This window comes from Dermochelys coriacea, chromosome 1, assembly GCF_009764565.3.
Source record: "Dermochelys coriacea isolate rDerCor1 chromosome 1, rDerCor1.pri.v4, whole genome shotgun sequence".
NCBI classification, from domain to species: domain Eukaryota; kingdom Metazoa; phylum Chordata; order Testudines; family Dermochelyidae; genus Dermochelys; species Dermochelys coriacea.
In genome coordinates, this window is record NC_050068.2 from 129,631,069 (window position 1) to 129,655,379 (window position 24,311).

Genomic DNA, 24,311 nt, shown 5'->3' on the forward strand with positions numbered 1-24,311 from the left:
GTACCAATGATTGTGCCCCAAGGCTGGCAGGTGGGATAGAAGAATGACTCTGCCTCGCCAGGCTAGCATCTTTCTCTTATGAATCCACATCCCAGAATAGACAGTCCCAATAAGAGGAGTGAATGTGCATAGGGAAGAGCAAATGTCCCCCAGGGAGACGCAGGAGAGTCCATTGGTGGAGCCATCAGAACCAGAGCTTCCTTGGTTACTATGGTGGTTGGCTCCCTCCAAGGCTGTGTCACTATTGGTACACATTGGCTTTAGAAGCGGATGGGAGTACCAGGAGCTGTTTAACCCAAGCCTTCACCATTGGATTCATACCCTTGTGTGCCTCCCTAGGGACTGAATGGCTATATTTACTTAGGCGTAAGCCATTAGTCCCCATGTACGCCAACTTTGATGGGGTCAGGGAGTGATCCTCTCTCTTTGGAGCAGTCTTAGATTAAGATGGCTTGTCCTTGTGTCTATGAAAGTGCCATTTGCTCTCATGTGAAGCCTTTTTTTAGGCTTAACAGTCTTAGCCTCCGCTTAGTGAGACTGATGTATCGGGCAGGCCAGGAGGGAGGGGAGGTCCCTCAGACCAGATCTCATTGGAGCTTCATAGTCTTCTCCAGGAGATATTTTCTGAGTGTTAGTTCCCAACCCTCATGAGTTCTGGGGGGAAAAGATGCTGCACTTAACAGAAATATGAGACTCACTCAGCAGCTGAGACAATACTGATGTTTGTTGCTCACCGAAAAGGAGCAATGGAAGGAAACATTTTTTTTAACTCTGGGACACAGGGCATAATCCAAGACTACTCAGGGGGACAATGTCCCTGAATGGGAAAGAAATGGGGGAAAAAAAAAAAAACTATCTAACTCTACTTTGTAGAGTATACTACAGAGACTACTAAAACCTATCTCTATATAATACCTTATCAGAACGATGCAGTAAAAAAGGGAGCTGATGACATCAAAGATTTCAATTCACATGCTGAGGGGGTAAGAAGAAACTGGAGAGGCGTGTGCCTGCACCACCTTTTATGCCCGTGGTTTGGAGAATAAGGGGAGCTATGGTGTGCGTGCAGGCCAAAGGACACTGCTTACAAAAAATTCCTGATTCAGGTGCATAATGTGCATGCATATCCCACATGTGGAACACACATAGGGACCATCATACAGAGAAATAATTCTTCCACTATCTCAGCACTGATAAGGCCTCAACTTGGAGTACTATTTCCAGTTCTGGGTAACATACTTCAGAAAAGATGTGGATGAATTGGAGAAAGTCCAGAGGAGAGCAACAAAAATTATTAAAGATCTAGAAAACATGACCTACAAAGAAAGATTGGAAAAATTGGGTTTGGTCTGGAAAAGAGAAGACCGAGGAGGGATAACAGTCTTCCAGTAGATAAAAGGTTGTTATAAAGAAGAGGGTGATAAATTGTTCTTCTTAACCACTAACGCCAGGACAAGTAGTAATGGGCTTAAATTGAAGCAAGAGAGATTTAGGTTAGACATTAGGAAAAACATTGTAACTGTACGGATAGCTAAGCGTTATAACAAAATAGCTAGGGAGGATATGGAATCTCCACCATTGAAAGATTTTAGGAACAGGTTAGACAAACACCTGTCAGGGATGGTTGTGAGGGATGGTCTAGATACTACTGAATCCTACCTAAATGCAGGGGATGGACTAAATGACCTATCAAAGTCTCTTCCAGTCCTACATTTCTACGACTATTCCTATTCTCAGATATATATCTATATCTATATATCTATATATAAAATAGAGCTGGAAATTAATCTATTTCCAAGCCAAGGAAGTAACTAGCTGCTAGTAACTAATGTATCTTTCTCACGTTCCTGCACTTTAAACAATAGCGAAGATTTTTCTCAGAGTGCAGTTGAGTCCATGTTCCAAGTAGGATTCTTCCCCTTTCCAATACCCCTTCAAGAACTACCCCATTCATCCCATAAATTAACTTACATAACTGCAATGACTGCTAATTACACCTGTAACCAGTCAGAAATATAAAAAGAAAAAGTGTCATTGGTACATCCTGACAGCTCTGTTAAGATGATGTTTCCTAGGCCTAAACCAAGCCTAGATTAGCAGAAGACAATTTGAGGTTTAATAAGCTGCTAAAATACAAGTTCCATCCTGCACAATGTGCCACATTATGTGATAATATGTACATAAAGGGCAATGCAAGAATGTTGCTTGCACTCACTCATGGGCCCCATGAAGTTAAGTACAGTTTATAGTGACAATGTGTTCCCTCACACAGAGAATATAAATTATGTAAGAAATAAACTATACCCAACTTTAGGGCTTGGGATCAGAAGAATGACTTTATACAGTCAAGAGAGCACTGTTGCAAGTTTGTGTTTCTATCAATCTAAAAGCAGGTGGAAAAGGGATCTTGGCAGCACGTTAAATTGGCTATACATTTTGTTTAACTGATGTGAACATTTCCAGAGGTCTAGTTAAGAGTTCTATTTTTTTTAATTATATAAATATAACAATGTTTTAGTTCTTCCTATGGACTCTCCTAATTTTTCTTTTAAAGAGATCCTATGGCTGAGTTCACAATTTGATCTCACTATGATTGGTCAATAACATTTTTGATTGTCCAAGTTGCCAGACCTCCAAGAGGTAATTCTGGCTTTAATTAAAAAGGTTGGTGAAATCCTGAAAAGTTTTAACTTGACATTGATCCCATGCAAAAGTAATGGAGCAGCTGATATGGGACTTGATTAATAAAGATTTAAGAAGGGCAATATAATTAATGCCAATCAACATGGTTTTATGGAAAATAGATATTGTCAGACTAACTTGATATCTTTTTTGATGAGATTACAAGTTTGATTGCTAAAGGCAATTGTGTTAATGTAACCATACTTAGACTTCTGTAAGACATTTGACTTACTACTACACAACATTTTGATTAAGAAATTATAACGAGACAAAATTAACATGGAATATATTATATGGATTAAAAATTAGCTAATTTACACGTCTCAAAACGTAATTGTAAATGAGGAGTCATCACTGAAAGGGTGCGTTTTAGTGGGGTTCCAAAGAGATCAGTTCTCAGGACTATGCAATTTAATATTTTCATCAATTAGACCTGGAAGAAAACATAAAATCTTCACTGATAAAGTATGGGCAAGTGGTAAATAATGAAGAGGACAGGTTACTGATACAGAGTGATCCAGATTATTTTATAAACTGGGCAAAGGAAAACACAGTTTTACTACAGCCAAATGTAAAGTCACAGAACTAGAAACAAAGAACGTAGGCCAAACAGGATGGGGGACTATATCCTGGAAAGGAGTGACTCTGAAAAAGATTTGGAGGTCACAGTGTATAATCAGCTGAATGTGAGCTCTTAGTACACTGTTGTGGCCACAGGACTAATGAAATAATTGGATATATAAACAGAGAACTCACAAGAAGAAATAAAGAAGTTATATTACTTCTGTATTTGGCAGTGCTTCAATTACAATTGGAATACTGTGTTCAATTCTGTGTCCACAATTCATAAAAATGTGGAAAAATTTGAGAGGTTTCACAGAAGAGTCACTATAGTGATTACAAGATTGGAAAATATGCCTTAAAGTGAAAGATTCAAGAAACTCAGTCTGTTTAGCATAACACGAGGAAAAGAAATTTGATAATAGAAGGCTCTTAAACTAACAAAGATATAAACTATCCAAAGATATAAGTTTCAATGGTTGGAAGTCAAAGCAGGACAAATTCAGACTAGAAATAAGGCAGTTTTTTAAAAACAATAATTAATCATTGCAAGAATTAATCAAGTGTTATGGTGGATTCTTCATCACTGGAAAAATTTAAATCAAGAATGGATTTAAAAAAAATGCTTTCATTCAAACAGGAATTTAATTGACGGAGGTACTGTAGCCTGTTTTACACAGGAGATTTAGCTAGATGACCACAATGATCCATTCTGGCTTTACAGACTATGAATCTATGAAGTTTTGCTATTTTGGACTACCACTGTGAATAGCCTTATTTTGTAGCTACTCATAATTAATGAAGATATGTTCTCGCTGAAACAAGCCACCCAAGCTCATGGAAAAGGTATAGTTTGATGAACAGCAAAGAAGTTTAAGGAGTTTTACCATATTTGCATTAATACAGACTTATTGTATATGAACACTTACCAAGCACTTACTACATACAAATAATACATTACCTATTGTATTACAATACTCCTCTATTGGTCATGTTAGTTTTTAAGGTAAGTATGCAAATGAAGAAAGGAGGTGGTGAGAATATAACAATTTTTTGTTGTTGCTGTTGTTTGGAGTTACATAAAAATGGATTATTAAAAAAAAGAAAATTTTAGAAAAAAAATAGTTTTCAAACAAGCAATTTTTCAACAAAAATATATTTTGTTAGACACAATTTGACCATTTTGTTCACATGTGGGATCAGAAAAAAATCACCATAGATCCTACATCTTACAAGGAGTTTCACCCATGAGTTAGTTTTCCTGTGCCTTGTCATGGTATTTCGAGAATGGGTAAAGTGACTTTTCTTCTCTTTCTTCAGATTTGCCATTTTGTTAACAACCCAGTTAGCAGTTCCCAGGGAACTCAGTGCTGCTTGGAGAATAGAGCAGAACCATGACTGAGAGAAAGAAGACTTAAGAAAAATAGAAATGGGAACACACACACACAAAATCAGTAATTTTAAAAATAAATATGTCATTTGCTGAAGGGAGTCAAAAAGCTCACAGCTACCTTTGCTGCCTGGTTGGTAGCAAAATGGTAATGGGCTTGACAACTCCCTTCATGGCAGTAACTGTAATTCAACCAACTTGTGAAGGTCAGCAGAAACTAACCTGAGTCAGAATCTAAAAGCAGACCAATGGATTAACATTTTCAACAGCAAACGGGATTTAGGACCTTAATTTCCATGGATTAGACTCCTACACATCTAAGTAACTTCTGAAATTTTCATCTGTAGTTTATTAAACATACTTTACTTTTATAATTAGCTTTAAAATATAGCACAGAAGAACTGTCTTACACTCTACTATGTGTCTTGCCTTTCAGCTTCATGCTATTTTTTGTAGATTGTTGTGTTCTTTTCAAGGAATATGGTTTTTCTGAGATAGACCTCCATGTCCCTGATGAGGCAACTGAGAATCTCCTCCATATTTTACTCCTTCACTTATAATACTATCCTTCAGAGCCTCCTTGTCATGGGGTTGCTACTCAAAGGGGCTGCTCCTAGACATGTCAGAGAGCAGGAAAGAAATTCTAATAATTGAACATATTCTCTCATATGGTTCTGACATATTGAGAAGCTGCCTATTAGCTTGATATTTAAATCTGTGCAGAACATTTTCACAAGTCTACTAGATGAGATCCTTTTCTACCATTTTTTGACAACATGGATCCTCATCCACGTGTTAAATCAGACATTTTCTTTCGGCCTACATAAAAGTTTGACAAGAATGAAAGACAAATTATTTCATTAAATTAGTTCAGCCTTCAGCTCTGACCCCAAATTGTCTAAATGCAAATGAGATTTACAATTTTAAAGAGATGTAAGGGATGTAGAGATTTTCAGATTCCTCTACATTTATTTGGCAAACAGTTCCCCTTTTAAAGAACTCACTTATTCCACAATCCAGAACACTACTGACCTTCTTATTACTTGTATAAAACAGCTGACAAGCCAGTTTTGATCGATCTCCAGTTAATAAGACCCAGGAGGTCAAAGCTATCCTTCTCTTCAAGAAGGAAAACTAAGCCAACAGCAATTTGATGAGTCCAAGTAAAAAAAAACAAATAGCCAAAAAATAAAGAAGATAAAAAAATGAATCCTGTTTGGGGTGGTGGGGTAAGAAAGCTTTTTTTTTTTTTTTTTTTTTTTTTTAAAAAGAGATTTATTTATTTGCTTAATTGACTTATGTTATTCTATGTTTTCCAACTTCGAAAGTTGCTATGAGAAAAGACGGCTACCTACCTTTCATAACTGTTGTTCTTCGAGATGTGTTGCTCATGTCCATTCCAATAGGTGTTGTGCGCGCACGCTGCATGCACAATCATCGGAAATTTTTACCCTAGTGGTACCCGTTGGGTCAGCTGAGGAGCCCCCTGGAGTGATGCTTTTGTGGTGGTGTATATAGGTTCCTGCCAACCCGCCACCTGCTCAGTTCTTTCTTGACAGAATATTCCGACAGAGGGGAGGCAGAAGGGATTTGGAATGGACATTAGCAACACATCTTGAAGAACAACAGTTACAAAAGGTAAGTAACCGTCTTTTCTTCTTTGAGTGATTGCTCATGTCCATTCCAATAAGTGACTCCCAAGCAGTTTCGACAGAGGAGGGAGTCAGAGTTTGCCGAGTTGCTGATTGCAGTACTGCCCTGCTGAAGGCCACATTTTCCCTCGCCTGTTGAGTGATGGCATAGTGTGAATGAAGGTGTGGATGGAAGACCACGTTGCTGCCATGCATATGTCCTGAATGGGGACCTGTGCGAGGAACACAGCCGAAGAGGCCTGGGCCCTTGTGGAGTGCACCATCAACACTGGGACTGGGATCTTAGCCAGGTCATAGCGCATTCTGATGCAGGACATGATCCATGAAGAGATGTGCTGGGACGAGATGGGAAGCCCTTTCATCCTCTCGGCGATTGCAATAAAAACCTCTGGTGACTTACGAAACGGCTTTGTGCATGCAATGTAGAAGACTAGGATACGCCTGACATCCAGGGAATGGAGTGCCCACTCATTATTGCTGGCATGAGGTTTAGGGAAGAATATTGGTATAAATATGTCCTGGTTAACATGAAATTACGATACTACCTTGGGTAGGAACGCTGGGTGAGGGCGTAGCTGCACCTTGTCCTTGTAAAAGACCACGTAGGGGGGCTCGCAAGTTAGCGCTCTGAGCTTGGAGACCCTTCTGGCCGAGGTTATGGCCACCACAAAGGCCACCTTCCAGGAAAGGTAGGATAGGGGCAGGTTGCCAGGGGCTTGAAAGGGGGACCCCCGAGTCCGGAAAGGAACAGGTTAAGATTCCACTGAGGAACGGGCTGCCTCACTGGGCGTAAAGCCTATCCAAGCCCTTAATAAACTGGCCCACCATGGGATTGCTTAAGACTTACCTGCCTGCCACACCCGGATGGAAGGCCAAGTTGGCCACCAGGTATATCTTAATAGATGATATGGCAAACCCCTGTTACTTAAGGTACAAGAGGTAGTCTATCACAAGGGAAATAGAGGCTTGCTGCAGGGAGGTACCTTTCTGTATGGACCGAATGGAGAAACGCTTCCACTTCATTAGGTACGTTGTGTGAGTGGAGGGCTTCCTGCTCCCCAACAGAACTTCCCTAAGAGTCTGAGCACTGCAGTTCAAGCTGGTTCAACCATGGAGTTTCCACACCATGAGGTGGAGGGACTCCAGATTGGGGTGTTGTAGTTGGCCATGATCCTGTGTGATGAGGTCCGGGAGCATCTGTGAGCAGCGACAGTGAGGGCTGAGGGCCAGCTGAGTGTTAGCTGAATATACAAATTATATCCAAATTTTCTGTTTCTGTTTTTTTAAAACTTGCTCCCCTCCCCAGCTCCACCCCCACCACACTCATTTTACCCCCAGCCCTCTTAAGATATTAAGAAATTAGATATAAATACAGCCACCCCTCAAAAAAAAAAATCTAGACTATTGGTAGTGCACCATAAAGGCTGAAAGGCCAAACATTCAAAATCCAGAAAGTTCCAAAAGTTATGTTTGTTATGTTTACATTAATTAGGCTACTTTGCACATACCTGGAATTTGCTATTCTGCCCTCTCTCATTATATTTTGCCATAAAATACTGCTGTTTGCTCCAGAAACATTAACTTTATATTCTATGTTGGTAACAAACTTAGTTTAGAGTTTTCTTCTTTTGCATGCCTGAACTTGTTACCTAGGGTTTTTTCGCCTCCTCCATTACATACTGCAAACTTAAATGAAAGAAAATTTTGCTGATGGAACCAAGATTACAAGTTCAAGAACTCAGAATATGCAATATATATACATGGACAGACACACAAGTCTGTCCATGTGTGTAAAGGCATGCATATTGTTTATTTTACACAATACACTAGAGTGTATACACATACACACCTTAAAACAAACTTGTTGAATTACACAGCTACTCTCAAATATTATAAAACGAAGACTAGGAGTACTTGTGGCACCGTAGAGACTAACAAATTTATTTGAGCATAAGCTTTCATGAGCTACAGCTCACTTCATGGGACGCATCTGAGGAAGTGAGCTGTAGCTCACGAAAGCTTATGCTCAAATAAATTTGTTAGTCTCTAAGGTGCCACAAGTACTCCTTTTCTTTTTGCGAATACAGACTAACATGGCTGCTACTCTGAAAGCAAAGACTAGATCATGAAACTTATAAACTTGATGAATATTTATCCTGTCCATGTGTTTTTCTGTTCTTTAAAACATGTATTAAGAGCAGCTGTTCCATAAGTGTATATGAAAAAGCTCTCACCATCTTCAGTACCTTTCTACCAAGTAAACAGGCAATTTTTAGCAAAACCTGTCAAACAAATAGTGAAGAAATCAGGTCTGTGAGAGAAAGTGCTTTGTGAAAGGAGGTTTTAGAACTATACAATAGTCACAGTGTTTAAATAATTTCATATGTAGTTATTTAAATATTGAAGAGAAACACCTGGCATCAATGCAGCATTAGGAAATATTTTTTCCTGCTTCATTTTACTTTCATGCAGTAGCTCCTCTTTGGTCATCGGAAGCTCAAGGACATCTCGAACAATCTGTGCTCCCTCCAATGCTTTTTTACCCATGACTAATGATTTCAAATCCCAGGTATACGCCTTTCCAAAGCGTTCACAGATTTCTTGAAAAACCATAGTATAAAGATGCTCAGTATCTGCAAAAAAGAGAAAGAAAAGGCATTTGTAATAGGCAAGGCTGGAATCAGTACCAAGCTCTTAAGTTAAGAACACCCAAACTTTGTCTAATTGGAGGGTTACACTGGCAATTTGTCAGGTGCCACAAGAGTATACCCTAAACGGAACTCATAACTGTTGCCCTTGTATTTAATACAGAAGTGCAGCCAGACTTCCGAGATCCACATAGTATTATGCTGACGGGAGAGGGTTCTCCCGTTGGCATGGCGCATCTTCACCAGACGCGCTGCGTCGATATAGCATGGTAGTGTAGTCTATCCCTGAGAAAGAAAAACACAAGGATATCTGGTACTTGAAGGATATCATTACATATTCAATTTAAATTACAACAAATAATTTATTTTAAAAGTTATTTTAATGTCTTTGAACATCAGCTGCAGAGTTCCTCAAAAGATATCACAGTCATTATCACAGTACCACTGGCATCACTACATTTATATCTGACTGTGTTTCCACTATAGCCCTGCCCTCCCATCTCTTTCTGTTTCCAGGGGTTAATGGTAAGAGGTCACTTCAGGCAGTATCTTGGCATATAAAAACTCAGCCTTGGGACAAAGCTTTTCTTTTTAAATATGATTAGTTTTAAAAACAAAAACAAATACCCGCCCTCTCCTGCCAAGAATATAACTTTTCTGAGGTTTGGAAAAGTGAAGGTTGATAACTTTAGATCTAGTCAGAGAGAATGTGGCTAGTAATATCTCTATTATTTTAGTTCCCACCTCTTAAGCAGAGATTATAAACTGTACCTTTATAAGTAGAGTCTCTTAAACACTATAGCAAAAAGAAAAACAGTACTTGTGGCACCTTAGAGACTAACAAATTTATTAGAGCATAAGCTTTCGTGAGCTACAGCTCCCTTCATCGGATGCATTTGGTGGAAAATACAGAGGGGAGATTGATATACACACACAGAGAACATGAAACAATGGGTTTATCATACACACTGTAAGGAGAGTGATCACTTAAGATAAGTCATCACCAGCAGCAGGGGGGGAAAAGGAGGAAAACCTTTCATGGTGACAAGCAAGGTAGGCTATTTCCAGCAGTTAACAAGAATATCTGAGGAACAGTGGGGGTGGGGTAGGGGAAATAACATGGGGAAATAGTTTTACTTTGTGTAATGACTCATCCATTCCCAATCTCTATTCAAGCCTAAGTTAATTGTATCCACTTTGCAAATTAATTCCAATTCAGCAGTCTCTCATTGGAGTCTGTTTTTGAAGCTTTTTTGTTGAAGGATAGCCACTCTTAGGTCTGTAATTGAGTGACCAGAGAGATTGAAGTGTTCTCCAACTGGTTTTTGAATGTTATAATTCTTGACGTCTGATTTGTGTCCATTCATTCTTTTACGTAGAGACTGTCCAGTTTGACCAATGTACATGGCAGAGGGGCATTGCTGGCACATGATGGCATATATCACATTGGTAGATGTGCAGGTGAACGAGCCTCTGATAGTGTGGCTGATGTGATTAGGTCCTATGATGGTGTCCCCTGAATAGATATGTGGACACAGTTGGCAACGGGCTTTGTTGCAAGGATAGGTTCCTGGGTTAGTAGTTCTGTTGTGTGGTTGCTGGTGAGTATTTGCTTCAGATTGGGGGGCTGTCTGTAAGCAACGACTGGCCTGTCTCCCAAGATCTGTGAGAGTGATGGGTCATCCTTCAGGATAGGTTGTAGATCCTTGATGATGCATTGGAGAGGTTTTAGTTGGAGGGCTGAAGGTGATGGCTAGTGGAGTTCTGTTATTTTCTTTGTTGGGTCTGTCCTGTAGTAGGTGACTTCTGGGTACTCTTCTGGCTCTGTCAATCTGTTTCTTCACTTCAGCAGGTGGGTATTCATCTGGATGAAAGCTAGAGGCATGTAGGTAGGAATAGCGGTCAGTAGGTTTCCGATATAGGGTGGTGTTTATGTGACCATCTCTTATTAGCACCGTAGTGTCCAGGAAGTGGATCTCTTGTGTGGACTGGTCCAGGCTGAGGTTGATGGTGGGATGGAAATTGTTGAAATCATGGTGGAATTCCTCAAAGGCTTCTTTTCCATGGGTCCAGATGATGAAGATGTCATCAATGTAGCGCAAGTAGAGTAGGGGAATTAGGGGACGAGAGCTGAGGAAGCGTTGTTCTAAGTCAGCCATAAAAATGTTGGCATGCTGTGGGGCCAAGCGGGTACCCATCGCAGTGCCGCTGATTTGAAGGTATACATTGTCCCCAAATGTGAAATAGTTATGGGTGAGGACAAAGTCACAAAGTTCAGCCACCAGGTTAGCCGTGACATTATCGGGGATATTGTTCCTGACGGCTTGTAGACCATCTTTGTGTGGAATATTGGTGTAGAGGGCTTCTACATCCATAGTGGCTAGGATGGTGTTTTTTGGAAGATCACCGATGGACTGTAGTTTCCTCAGGAAGTCAGTGGTGTCTCGAAGATAGCTGGGAGTGCTGGTAACGTAGGGCCTGAGGAGGGAGTCTACATAGCCAGACAATCCTGCTGTCAGGGTGCCAATGCCTGAGATGATGGGGCGTCCAGGATTTCCAGGTTTATGGATCTTGGGTAGCAGATAGAATACCCCAGGTCGGGGTTCTAGGGGTGTGTCTGTGAGGATTTTTTCTTGTGCTTTTTCAGGGAGTTTCTTGAGCAAATGCTGTAGTTTCTTTTGGTAACTCTCAGTGGGATCAGAGGGTAATGGCTTGTAGAAAGTGGTGTTGGAAAGCTGCCTAGTAGCCTCTTGTTCATACTCCGACCTATTCATGATGACGACAGCACCTCCTTTGTCAGCCTTTTTGATTATGATGTCAGAGTTGTTTCTGAGGCTGTGGATGGCATTGTGTTCTGCATGGCTGAGGTTATGGGGCAAGCGATGCTGCTTTTCCACAATTTCAGCTCGTGCACGTCGGCGGAAGCACTCTATGTAGAAGTCCAGTCTGCTGTTTCGACCTTCAGGAGGAGTCCATCCAGAATCCTTCTTTTTGTAGTGTTGGTAGGAATGTCTCTGTGGGTTAATATGTTGGTCAGAGGTGTGTTGGAAATATTCCTTGAGTCGGAGACGTCGAAAATAGGATTCTAGGTCACCACAGAACTGTATCATGTTCGTGGGGGTGGAGGGGCAAAAAGAGAGGCCCCGAGATAGGACAGATTCTTCTGCTGGGCTAAGAGTATAGTTGGATAGATTAACAATATTGCTGCGTGGCTTACGGGAACCACTGTTGTGGCCCCTTGTGGCATATAGTAGTTTAGATAACTTAGTGTCCTTTTTCTTTTGTAGAGAAGCAAAGTGTGTGTAGTAAATGGCTTGTCTAGTTTTTGTAAAGTTCAGCCACGAGGAAGTTTGTGTGGAAGGTTGGTTCTTTATGAGAGTATACAGTTATGAGAGCTCATTCTTAATCTTTCCCTGTTTGCTGTAGAGGATGTTGCTTTCCCACCGTGTTCCAATTTTTTTCCCTCATACATTCCCTTGCCTAGAAACCTTTCACCTTCTTTTAACTTAGTCAAAGGTAATAGTTAAATGAACAGTTTCTCAGTATGTTTTTCAAACGTTTCAGTACTTTCTATGTGAACAGACTACAGCCAACATCTGGGGAGAAAGTTGTAGACACAACTTTCAAATGCACTGAAAGAAATAATAGAGAATGTTTCCTCTTAATTGGGCAGTTGGTGTGTACTTAACAGAGACTTTTTGACCGTTTCCCACTTTTCTAAGATCTTGGATGAAAATAAATAATTTAACATATAAGAGACAGGCTAGAAAGGTCTTTACACAGCACAATACGTGCTTCAGCATCAACTCAAGTCTGCCTCACTTTGAGTGTGTGTTTCTCACCTACAGTTTATTTAAAAGTTTCAGGATCTGTAGTTTGAGCTTGAACTTTCAGCACAACAAATCCACCATACTAACATGCTGGAAGATTCTCTCTAGATGATTTCTAGATTGGATCCTAATGAAAAAAAGTTCCTATTCAAGGTTATACTTATAAACTTGTTCCTTTTATTCTGGGAAATTATTTTTAAGAAAAGTAAAATAAAGTGTACAAGTTGTGAATGAGAATGTGTTCCACTCACTGTCCTGCTAAGTATCATGGAGAAAAGATGAATATTTCAGAAACTTTAAATTCTAAGCTTTGCCATTGCAATAGCTTAGAGAACAGTCTAAAGAGGTGGTAGCAAATGTGAGCAATACAGTCCCTGCACTTGCAGCAGCCTGATGAATAACATACTCCTTTGCTGCTCAACTCCATTAGTTTGCTTTTCTTGAGACCAGCAGACGGTTCTAATTTGAGATCAATGAGAAACATGGGATATTTCCTATCATCTCATAGGAAAAAGTGAATACACAGCACAAACAAAGGATTTTTCTGACACTTTGGTTTCAGCATTCTGTGTCAGGAAACAGAAGAGAACCTGAAGTTCAAAGGGATTCAGTAAAGGTCCATCGTAGTTTAAAGAGTCTAGAAGTCTAGCAGACAGGTCAGGAAGTAACCCTCAGTCTACAAAAATGTGTAACATTTGCTGCAGATGCTGCTTAAGGAATTCAAATGTAGAGGGGACAAAGAGTTAAGTGCATGATTAATTTAATCCTGGGTGGCCCCCAAGCAGACAGGTTACATAGCACAATACTGCTCCAGATCAGCACAAATTCAAGTGAGTTGGCCCTGAATGGTGTCCAGATTGATAGCTTGAGAAAGGAGAAAAACTGTTCACTTGGCACAACCAGCTGGTGCTCTCAGCAAATTGAGGTTAAGATGAATTGACAAGATAATGCTTAAGATGTCACAACTCTGTTTTTCCTTTGTTTCTGATATGTTGAGAATTAAAAAAAAATAAAATAAAATTGAGATCAACTAGAAAAAAAAAGAAACCTAGACCTTGATAAAACCTGGGCATTGGACAAATGGCTGCAATGGAAATTCTAAGAATCCCTAGTTTCTTATATCATGACTTCAGGTAAACTTATGAATGTATGTTTTCTTAAGAAACAAAAAGATTTTCCATCTGATATTTTCATTATTAAAGAATGCAGAACCCTTGTGGTCCTCCTGTGCCCATAGCTGCAATTTGGAAGGGTCTTACACAGGTGTGGAAGCTTTACTCCCCTGGGCAAACCTATAGGACTATAGCACAATTAATAAAAGTAACTGAAATAACTCGGACTTAATCTTCAGTCAGAATCTGGGACAACATCTAATTAAAAATAAATAAAATAAGACTCCCAGTGCCGATAATTTGTATTTTTTTTGGTTAAAAAAAACAACAGAGCCAACCATGAGGATGTGTGTGTGTGTGTATGTGTGGTGTCACAAACACACACAATTAGTTCCATGGTTTTTTTAAATACAAAAACATGTGTGAACTTCCCCTGGGAACTCTGCAACATCAGCTAGCTATCCAACAGTAACAGTACTCTTAGCTTTGTTATCCATGCTGACATGGCAGTATCTCAAAAAAAGTGCTGAACATACTACAGCCAGGTTAGTTTTTGTTCCATTACAAGCAGGGGCCGGGGGGGAGGGAGGGAGAAATGCATAGCCAGCTAAATGGCAAGACAGTATGAGTGTGGAAAGTAACTGTATTTTACCATATGCAAACAATGGAAAGTAAAATATTCTATATAAAAACTAAGGTGTGAGTGTCAAAGGCACGAAGGGAAAGCTCAACTCCCATTGAAAGGCAAGAGTTTTGTGCCTAGCTCCCCTTTCTACCTTTGAAAATCCTCCCTGTGTTAATTGTGTCCTTCTAAATTTCATCCCATCTCATATCTTTTACCTAGATGTAGTCAATATGACGTATTGCCCACCAACTTCATTTTAGTGGGAAAGAGTGATTTTATTTCCTAGCCACAAAGTCATTCCATAGTCATTTTTATAGTGACCCTTCTTGTATAGAAAAAGGAAAGGCTACTCCAGTGTTGTTGCTTACATTGTGCAAAAGCCAGTCACAATAAATACAGATAAAGTGACAAGAATTATAGAGGTGTTGGATTGCTCTATTTTTGATCCAGCAGAAAAATACGCTGAAGCATATCCGGAGAGCCTGGAGGCGACTTGCATCATAGTATACTGTAAAACATGATTGTTTCTAATCTGTTGAAATCACCAAAGAGAATGTGAATTAAAAGAACAGATCTAGCCAGGTTAGGGTTGTGTATTGTGCCCATCACTGTAGTATCTAAGCATCTCCTCTTTATCAACTGCCTGTGATCCAGGAAGATACTTGAAGATGGCAAAATGTAACTTATTGAATGAATGAACTTAATGAATAAAGCCTGGATCTAAGTTTTTTGTCTGTTTTATTAATTTATTACAACACATTTTAACTTAATCTACAGTTTATCAAGAAGATAAGGTTAATAGGAATGCCAGCTTCCTTCAGCTATAGATATGGCTATGATTTAGTCATGGGTATTTTTAGTAAGTCATGGACAGGTCACAGGCAATACACAAAAATTCACAGCCCGTGACTTATACTATATATACACCCATGACTAAATCTTAAATGGGTCACTGCTGGGGGGGGACAGGGACCGCTGTGGGGGTGGGGGGGAAACGCGTCTGGAGGGGCCGCTGCTAGGGGGCAAACTGGGGGGAGCTGTGGCTGGGGGCGGTTGCTCCAGGGGCCTGATGTTGGGGGGAATGCAGCTGCTTTGACAGCCTTGGAGGTCAGCCACACTGGCCCCCCGCAGAAATCACAGAGATTGCGGAAGTCACAGAATCTGTGGCTTTTTTTCCACCAAATGCATCCGATGAAGTGAGCTGTAGCTCACAAAAGCTTATGCTCTAATAAATTTGTTAGTCTCTAAGGTGCCACAAGTACTGCTTTTCTTTTTGCTCTCTAAGATGCTTGCTCATCCAGCTTGGTCTACAACTCCTGCCTATGAATTTTTTCCCCTTTCTTGGGATACAGGCTTCCGATAGCTTCTGCAGCTTTGATTTAAAGTAATCCCAGGCCTCCTCTACCTTTAGATCCATAAGTTCTTCAGTCCAATCCACTTCCCTAACTAATTTCCTTAATGTTTGAAAGTCAGCCCTTTTGAAATCAAAAACTCTAGTTGCAGATTTATTTTTGTTAATCCTTCCATTTAGTTTGAACTGAATTAGTTCATGATCATTTGAGCCAAGATTATCCCCTACAAACATTTCTTCTATGAGGTCCTTGCTACTCACCAAAATTAAATCTAAAATGGCATCCCCTCTAGTCGGTTCAGCAACTACTTGATGAAGGAATCCATCAACTATCGCATCTAGGAAAATCTGAGCCCTATTATTATTACTAGCACTGGTCCTCCAGTCTATATCTGGGAAGTTAAAGTCTCCCATGATCACGCAGTTTCCATTAGTATTTACTTTATTAAAGACATTAAAAAGGGCTCTATCCATATCCAAATGAGATCCCGGAGGTCTATAGCACACCCCAAGCACTATCGTAGGAGAGGCTTTAATAGTTATCTTCCCCAATGTAATTTTTGCCCAGATGGACTCTGTCTTATCCATTGCATCGCTTCTCATTTCTTTACATTCTACCTCATCATTGATATACAATGCTACTCCACCACCTTTACCTTTGTTTCTGTCTTTCCTAAACAGCACATACCCTTCAATACCTGTAGTCCAATCATGACTACTATTCCACCATGTTTCTGTTATCCCTATAATATCTGGTTTCACTTCCTGCACCAGTAGCTCTAGTTCCTCCATTTACCTAGGCTAGTTACCTAGGCTCCTTGCATTGGTGTACAAACATCTTAATTTTTGCTGTTTGGCCTCACTCACATTTTGTACCCTATTAGGCACAGTCATTCTACAGCCAGTATAACCTATTAGTATATAGTGAGCAACTAACAGCATTATTTCAAGAGGGGCCACAAATTAAAAAAAATATATATACAGTAAAGAAACATTTATGAGTTGGAAGAAATTCCTTCTGAGTAAACTTTATTGTTGGGATTTATTTTTTTGTTATAAAAACTAATTAATTAATTATTGTTCATTCATCAAACTTGTTTTATTAAGTACCCAGAGCTTGTGATGAGTGCATTTCAAATCAATGAATGAAATAAAGTATCAATAATTCACAATTATATTTATATCTAGTAACTGATCTCATTATTGAAAAATCTGAGTTCCTTGCACATTTTAAAAGTTATACATGCCAGCCTTTTCTCCTCTCTATCCTCACTGATGGAAAGCGTTTTTCTTTTTAGTTGGGGGAAAAGCTAGGTCAAAGAGGTAGGCACATTATTTTCTAGTGAAGTAGGGCAGGGCAGGGAAGAGAGAGATTCAGGATAAATAAATTAAACAATAGTAAGTCACTAGGACCAAATGGGATTCACAAAGAGTTCTGAAGGAATTCAAATATGAATTTGAAAACTACTAACTATGGTATGTAAACTATCACTTAAATCAGCCTCTGAACCAGATGATTGGCAGATAGCTAATTTGATGCCAATTTTTAAAAAAGGCTCCAGAGGTGATCTTGGCAATTACAGGCCTATAAGACTAACTTATGTACCAGGCAAACTGGTTGAAACTACAGTAAAGAACAGAATTATCAGACACACAGATTAACACAATATGTTGGAAGAAGAAAAGGAGTACTTGTGGCACCTTAGAGTAACAAATTTATTAGAGCATAAGCTTTCATGAGCTACAAATGCATCCGATGAAGTGAGCTGTAGCTCACGAAAGCTTATGCTCTAATAAATTTGTTAGTCTCTAAGGTGCCACAAGTACTCCTTTTCTTTTTGCGAATACAGACTAACACGGCTGCCACTCTGAAACCTGACAATATGTTGGGGAAGAGTCAATACAAGCTTTTGTAAAGTGAATTTATTCTTTACCAATCTATTAGAATTATTTCATGGGATAAGCAGACATGTGGACAAGGTGAGCCAATGGATATAGTGTACTTGGACTTTCAGAAAAATGTTGACAAGCTCCCTCACAAAAGGTTCTTAAGCAAAGTAAGCAGTCATGAGATAAGAGGGAAGGTCCTCTCATGGATCAGTAACTGGTTAAAAGATAGCAAACAAAGGGTAGAAATAAATTATCAGTTTTCAAAGCAGAGAGAAGTAAGTAATGGTGTCCCCCAAGGATCTGAACTAGAATCTGTGCTATTCAACATATTCATAAATTATCTGTAAAAACTGGTAAACAGTGAGGTGGCAAAGTTTGCAGATAACACAAAATTACTCAGGATAGGTAAGTCTAAATCTGACTGCAAAGAGTCACAAAAATCTCACAAAATTGGGAGACTGGGCAACAAATTGGCAGACAAAATTCATTGTTCATAAATACAAAATAATACACACTGGAAAACATAATCCCAACAATACATACACAGAGATGGGGTCTAAATGAGCTGTTATTACTCAAGAAAATATCTTGGAGTCATTGTGGATAGTTCTTTGAAAACATCTACTCAATTTGCAGCAGAAGTCAAAAAAGATAACAGAATGTTAGGAACCATTACGAAATGGATAGATAATACAGAAAATATCATAATGACACTATATAAATCCATGATATGCGCATACCTTGAATACTGCATGCAGCTCTGGTTTCCCCATCTCAAATATATATATACAAATACACACGAAAAAGTACTGACAACAGTACAACAACAATTAGGGGTATGGAACAGCTTCCATTTGAGGAGAGATTAAAAAGACAGGGACTGTACAACTCAGAAAAGAGACAACTGAGGGATGTTATGATAGAGGTCTATAAAATCATGAATGGTGTGAATAAAGAAGTGTTATTTACCCCTTCACATAAAACAAGAACTGGGGGTAACCCAATGAAATGAATAGGCAGCAGGTTTAGAATAAATATAAGGAAGTACTTCTTCACAAAATGTACAGTCAACCTGTGGGACTCATTCTCAGGGGATGTTGTGAAGGCCAAAAGTATAACTGGGTTCCAAAAAGAATTAGTTACATTCATGGACGATATGTCCATCAATAGCTATTAGCGAAGATGGTCAGGGACACAATCTCATGCTCTCGGTGTCCTTACGCCTCTAACAGCTGATACTAGACAGGAGAGGATGGATAACTCAATAAATTGCCCTGTTCTGTTTTATCCTCTCTGAAGCATCTGGCACCAGCCAGTGTCAGAAAACAGGATAGGATTCAAGATGGACTATTGGTCTGAACCAGTACAGTTATTCTGATGTTCTTAGGATGATCTCTTTTAACACAAAAAGAAAAGGAGTACTTGTGGCACCTTAGAGACTAACAAATTTATTAGAGCATAAGCTTTCGTGAGCTACAGCTCACTTCATCGGATGCATTTGGTGGAAAAAACAGAGGAGAGATTTATATACACACACACAGAGAACATGAAACAATGGGTTTATCATACACACTGTAAGGAGAGTGATCACTTAAGATAAGCCATCACCAGCGGGGGGGGGGGGGGGGAGGAGGAAAACCTTTCATGGTGACAAGCAGGTAGGCTAATTCCAGCAGTTAACAAGAATATCAGAGGAACAGTGGGGGGTGGGATGGGAGGGAGAAATACCATGGGGAAATAGTTTTACTTTGTGTAATGACTCATCCATTCCCAGTCTCTATTCAAGCCTAAGTTAATTGTATCCAGTTTGCAAATTAATTCCAATTCAGCAGTCTCTCGTTGGAGTCTGTTTTTGAAGCTTTTTTGTTAAAGTATAGCCACTCTTAGGTCTGTGATCGAGTGACCAGAGAGATTGAAGTGTTCTCCAACTGGTTTTTGAATGTTATAATTCTTGACGTCTGATTTGTGTCCATTCATTCTTTTATGTAGAGACTGTCCAGTTTGGCCAATGTAGAGTTCTACAGTGTAGGACCTTTTATAAAGACAGCAAAATTTATGAGGAACAGAATTATGAAGCTCATTTGTTACAGAGGAATAGAGCTGAGATCATCAATCACAATCATGGAGAGTAGCTTGAACTAATTCAAGGGAAGGCTTTGAACAATAGGCCAAATTTGATTTTGACTTGGCATTTACTGAGGAGCTGGTGTGGTGGGGAAATGGATAAGCAGCAGATATGGACAGCATCTCAGGATTGGTAACATGCTTTACAGAGTTGTGTATGATAGATCACCATTTTACAGATGAGGCAACAGACACAGTAAAAGAACACCTCATCTCTGCTATTCCAGTGCTAGGCTTCTCTTGAGCATTGGAAACTATATCAGATTTTGTGATGGATCTTTAATATGGTCAAATTGGACATTAGGATTTAGTACAAGATCACCACATTGACTGCTGCCTGTGACCACTGTTCCCTCTAAGCTGTGCGTGTGTGCACGTGCACACAGATCCTAAAACCCACACACACGGCAAAACACCGTGAGCACAAAAATTTGCACTGAAGAAATTTTTTGCACACATGGCCTGTTAAAAATTAGAGGGAACATTGCCTGTGACCCATATACGATCTGAAATTAATTCTCTGATATTTCCTGGCTAAAAATTCTGCAAAACAGGCTTTCCTGTAGTATTTTGGCAAATCTGCTTCTGGACCCATTTTTCTAGTATAAACAACGGAAGTAGTAAAACTAAATTTCTGCACCAGAACCTGGAGTTTGCCTAATATACAGTAACTCCGCACTTAACGTCCTTTTGCTTAATGTTGTTTCACTATTACATCCCTGCTCATATACAGAACAAGCTCCATTTAAAGTTGTGCAATGCTTCACTATAACGTCGTTTGGCTGCCTGCTTTGTCTACAGCTGGCAGACCCCCATCAGTTCCCCTATGCCCCCCCCCCCCCGCCCAGCGCCTTCCCCTTTGTCTCCTGAATGCTGCAAAACAGCTGAGTGCAGCAGGCAGGATGAAGGGGAGGGAGGAGGGAAGCTGCACACCAAGTCCTCGCTCCTCCCCCCACCCTCCTGCCCCCTGAATGTCGCAAGCCAGCTGATTGCTGCGGGCAGGAAGGAAGGGGGAGGAGTGAGGACGCAGCGCACCACCCCCTCCCCGCCTTCTGTCCTTGGCACTCAGCTGGCTCACAGTGTTCAGGAAGCAGAGGAGGGAGGTCGCACACCATGTCCTTGCTCCTCCCCACTCCCTCCTGAACACCGCAAGCAACCTGATTGCTGCAGGCAGGACGGAGGGGGTGAGGAGTGAGGACGTGGCGTGCGGAGTAAAAGGGGGTGGGGGGAAGAAGAGGCGGGCTAAGGGTGGGGGCTTGGGGGAAGGGGTGGAGTGGGTGGGCCGAGGGTTGAGCTCCCTGCCCCTGGTGCTTTCAGAGTAGGGGAAGCTACTGCTGTGCAATGTGCTTCTCCTAGCCTACAGCATCTTCAGCCTCCTTGCCTGCCTCATTGTCTCCAGTGCCAGTGGGTGGTGCTTGTGTGGGGTAAGGTGGGGCACCTCCCAACTGTACTGTACTGTACTGTACGGCAAAAAAAAGTTTCCCTGGAACCTAACTCCCCCATTTACATTCATTCTTATGGGGAAACTGGATTCGCTTAACATCATTTCACTTAAAGTTGCATTTTTCAGGAAGATTAACTCCTCACTTAACGTTGTAGTTATGTACGGTCTTTCTAGTACCACATTCTAGGAACTGTGCACCAGTCCTTGTGAATACCAGAGCCACTGAAACTATTGTAGGTGAGCTCCCCTTATCAACCATGCCAAACAACAACGATCCAGGTGCGCATGTGTACTCCAAAACCCCTCAGTATTGTTCTGCCTGTCCAAAATCTAATCTGAATGAATGGAGAACAAAGAAAAACGAATGTGCTTCTGTGGAGACAACACACTTGGAAAGCTCCAGGCATTGCTAAGTAATAACTTCTCATTTCACTCATAACATTTTCTCTGATAATTCCCCTTCTAGCATCTGTACCAGCCTTTTTGGGGAAAGCTCTTGTTTCTTTATTAGCCGTGCAACTCTACTTGGGATAGAAATGGCAGAAGTGTTAGTGTAGACTGTACCAGTGTTTTCCTGTTACATCTTCAAACCTAAGAATGGTGCTAGGGGACGCAGGAGTTTTAAAAAAACCACCAGTGAACTGCACAGAGAGCAATGAAATTGTGTGAAAACCACAGAACATGCAGCCAAGGACTCTACCAAGGAGCAGCAACCTAGAAGAGGACAGAGGAGAGTTTAGTTAAGGAAAGTCAAAATATTGCCCTTCCAAAAAGGATATGTATTCAGCTCCAATACTGAGAAGGTAGGGTTAATTAATCACACACACCATGGCAGGCTTCCAAATGACCATATTATGGAAACAAGTCACTGAAGCAGCCACAAGTGTTTTGCAGAAAGAGCACTGTACATATACATTCTCTATTCTTTTCTGTCCTCTCTTTTCCCCTGTGTGGATTTGTCATGTCTGTCCTAAAAGCAGATGCCACAGCGCCCCGAGGCATTCTGGCATTTGAACCTCCTGCTTGGTCACAACATGACTGATTATAAATCCATTTAGACTTGGCCCTAACATGACTGAATACTAATCAACTTATACAATCTATGAACAAAAAGAAAAGCAGTACTTGTGGCACCTTAGAGACCAACAAATTTATTAGAGCATAAGCTTTTGTGAGCTACAGCTCACTTCATCGGATGCATTTGGTGGAAAAAACAGAGGACGGATTTATATACACACACAGAGAACATGAAACAATGGGTTTATCATACACACTGTAAGGAGAGTGATCACTTAAGATAAGCCATCACCAGCAGCGGGGGGGGGGGGGGGAAAGGAGGAAAACCTTTCATGGTGACAAGCAAGGTAGGCTAATTCCAGCAGTTAACAAGAATATCAGAGGAACAGTGGGGGGTGGGGTGGAGAAATACCATGGGGAAATAGTTTTACTTTGTGTAATGACTCATCCATTCCCAGTCTCTATGCAAGCCTAAGTTAATTGTATCCAGTTTGCAAATTAATTCCAATTCAGCAGTCTCTCGTTGGAGTCTGTTTTTGAAGCTTTTTTGTTGAAAGATAGCCACTCTTAGGTCTGTAATCGAGTGACCAGCCAACATTTTTATGGCTGACTTAGAACAACGCTTCCTCAGCTCTCGTCCCCTAATGCCCCTACTCTACTTGCGCTACATTGATGACATCTTCATCATCTGGACCCATGGAAAAGAAGCCCTTGAGGAATTCCACCATGATTTCAACAATTTCCATCCCACCATCAACCTCAGCCTGGACCAGTCCACACAAGAGATCCACTTCCTGGACACTACGGTGCTAATAAGCGATGGTCACATAAACACCACCCTATATCGGAAACCTACTGACCGCTATTCCTACCTACATGCCTCTAGCTTTCATCCAGATCATACCACTCGATCCATTGTCTACAGCCAAGCTCTACGATATAACCGCATTTGCTCCAACCCCTCAGACAGAGACAAACACCTACAAGATCTCTATCATGCATTCCTACAACTACAATACCCACCTGCTGAAGTGAAGAAACAGATTGACAGAGCCAGAAGAGTACCCAGAAGTCACCTACTACAGGACAGGCCCAACAAAGAAAATAACAGAACTCCACTAGCCATCACCTTCAGCCCCCAACTAAAACCTCTCCAACGCATCATCAAGGATCTACAACCTATCCTGAAGAATGACCCATCACTCTCACAGATCTTGGGAGACAGGCCAGTCCTTGCTTACAGACAGCCCCCCAATCTGAAGCAAATACTCACCAGCAACCACACACCACACAACAGAACCACTAACCCAGGAACCTATCCTTGCAACAAAGCCCGTTGCCAACTCTGTCCACATATCTATTCAGGGGATACCATCATAGGGCCTAATCACATCTGCCACACTATCAGAGGCTCGTTCACCTGCGCATCTACCAATGTGATATATGCCATCATGTGCCAGCAATGCCCCTCTGCCATGTACATTGGCCAAACTGGACAGTCTCTACGTAAAAGAATGAATGGACACAAATCAGACGTCAAGAATTATAACATTCAAAAACCAGTTGGAGAACACTTCAATCTCTCTGGTCACTCGATTACAGACCTAAGAGTGGCTATCCTTCAACAAAAAAGCTTCAAAAACAGACTCCAACGAGAGACTGCTGAATTGGAATTAATTTGCAAACTGGATACTTAGGCTTGAATAGGGACTGGGAATGGATGAGTCATTACACAAAGTAAACTATTTTCCCATGGTATTTCTCCCCCCCACCCCACCCCCCACTGTTCCTCTGATATTCTTGTTAACTGCTGGAATTAGCCTACCTTGCTTGTCACCATGACAGGTTTTCCTCCTTCCCCCCCCCTGCTGCTGGTGATGGCTTATCTTAAGTGATCACTCTCCTTACAGTGTGTATGATAAACCCATTGTTTCATGTTCTCTGTGTGTGTGTATATATAAATCTCTCCTCTGTTTTTTCCACCA

The 24,311-nt window shown here is 40.7% G+C and overlaps 1 protein-coding gene and 1 long non-coding RNA gene across 3 annotated transcripts in view; one reads left to right on the forward strand and one right to left on the reverse strand.

Annotated features, from left to right (window-relative positions):
- LOC119849804 (pseudouridine 5'-phosphatase) overlaps positions 1 to 24,311 on the reverse strand; it is a 134,607-nt gene that overhangs the window by 78,561 nt on the left and 31,735 nt on the right. For both annotated transcript variants that reach the window (XM_038387032.2, XM_043499616.1), the window contains one exon: positions 8,700 to 8,918. In XM_038387032.2, the coding sequence (XP_038242960.1) occupies positions 8,700 to 8,918 (219 nt within the window). The remainder of the gene's footprint in view (positions 1 to 8,699; positions 8,919 to 24,311) is intronic.
- LOC122457008 lies at positions 1,456 to 11,379 on the forward strand. The gene is made up of 3 exons (XR_006276269.1): positions 1,456 to 1,626; positions 9,714 to 9,717; positions 11,367 to 11,379. It is a non-coding gene; the product is annotated as an uncharacterized LOC122457008 (long non-coding RNA).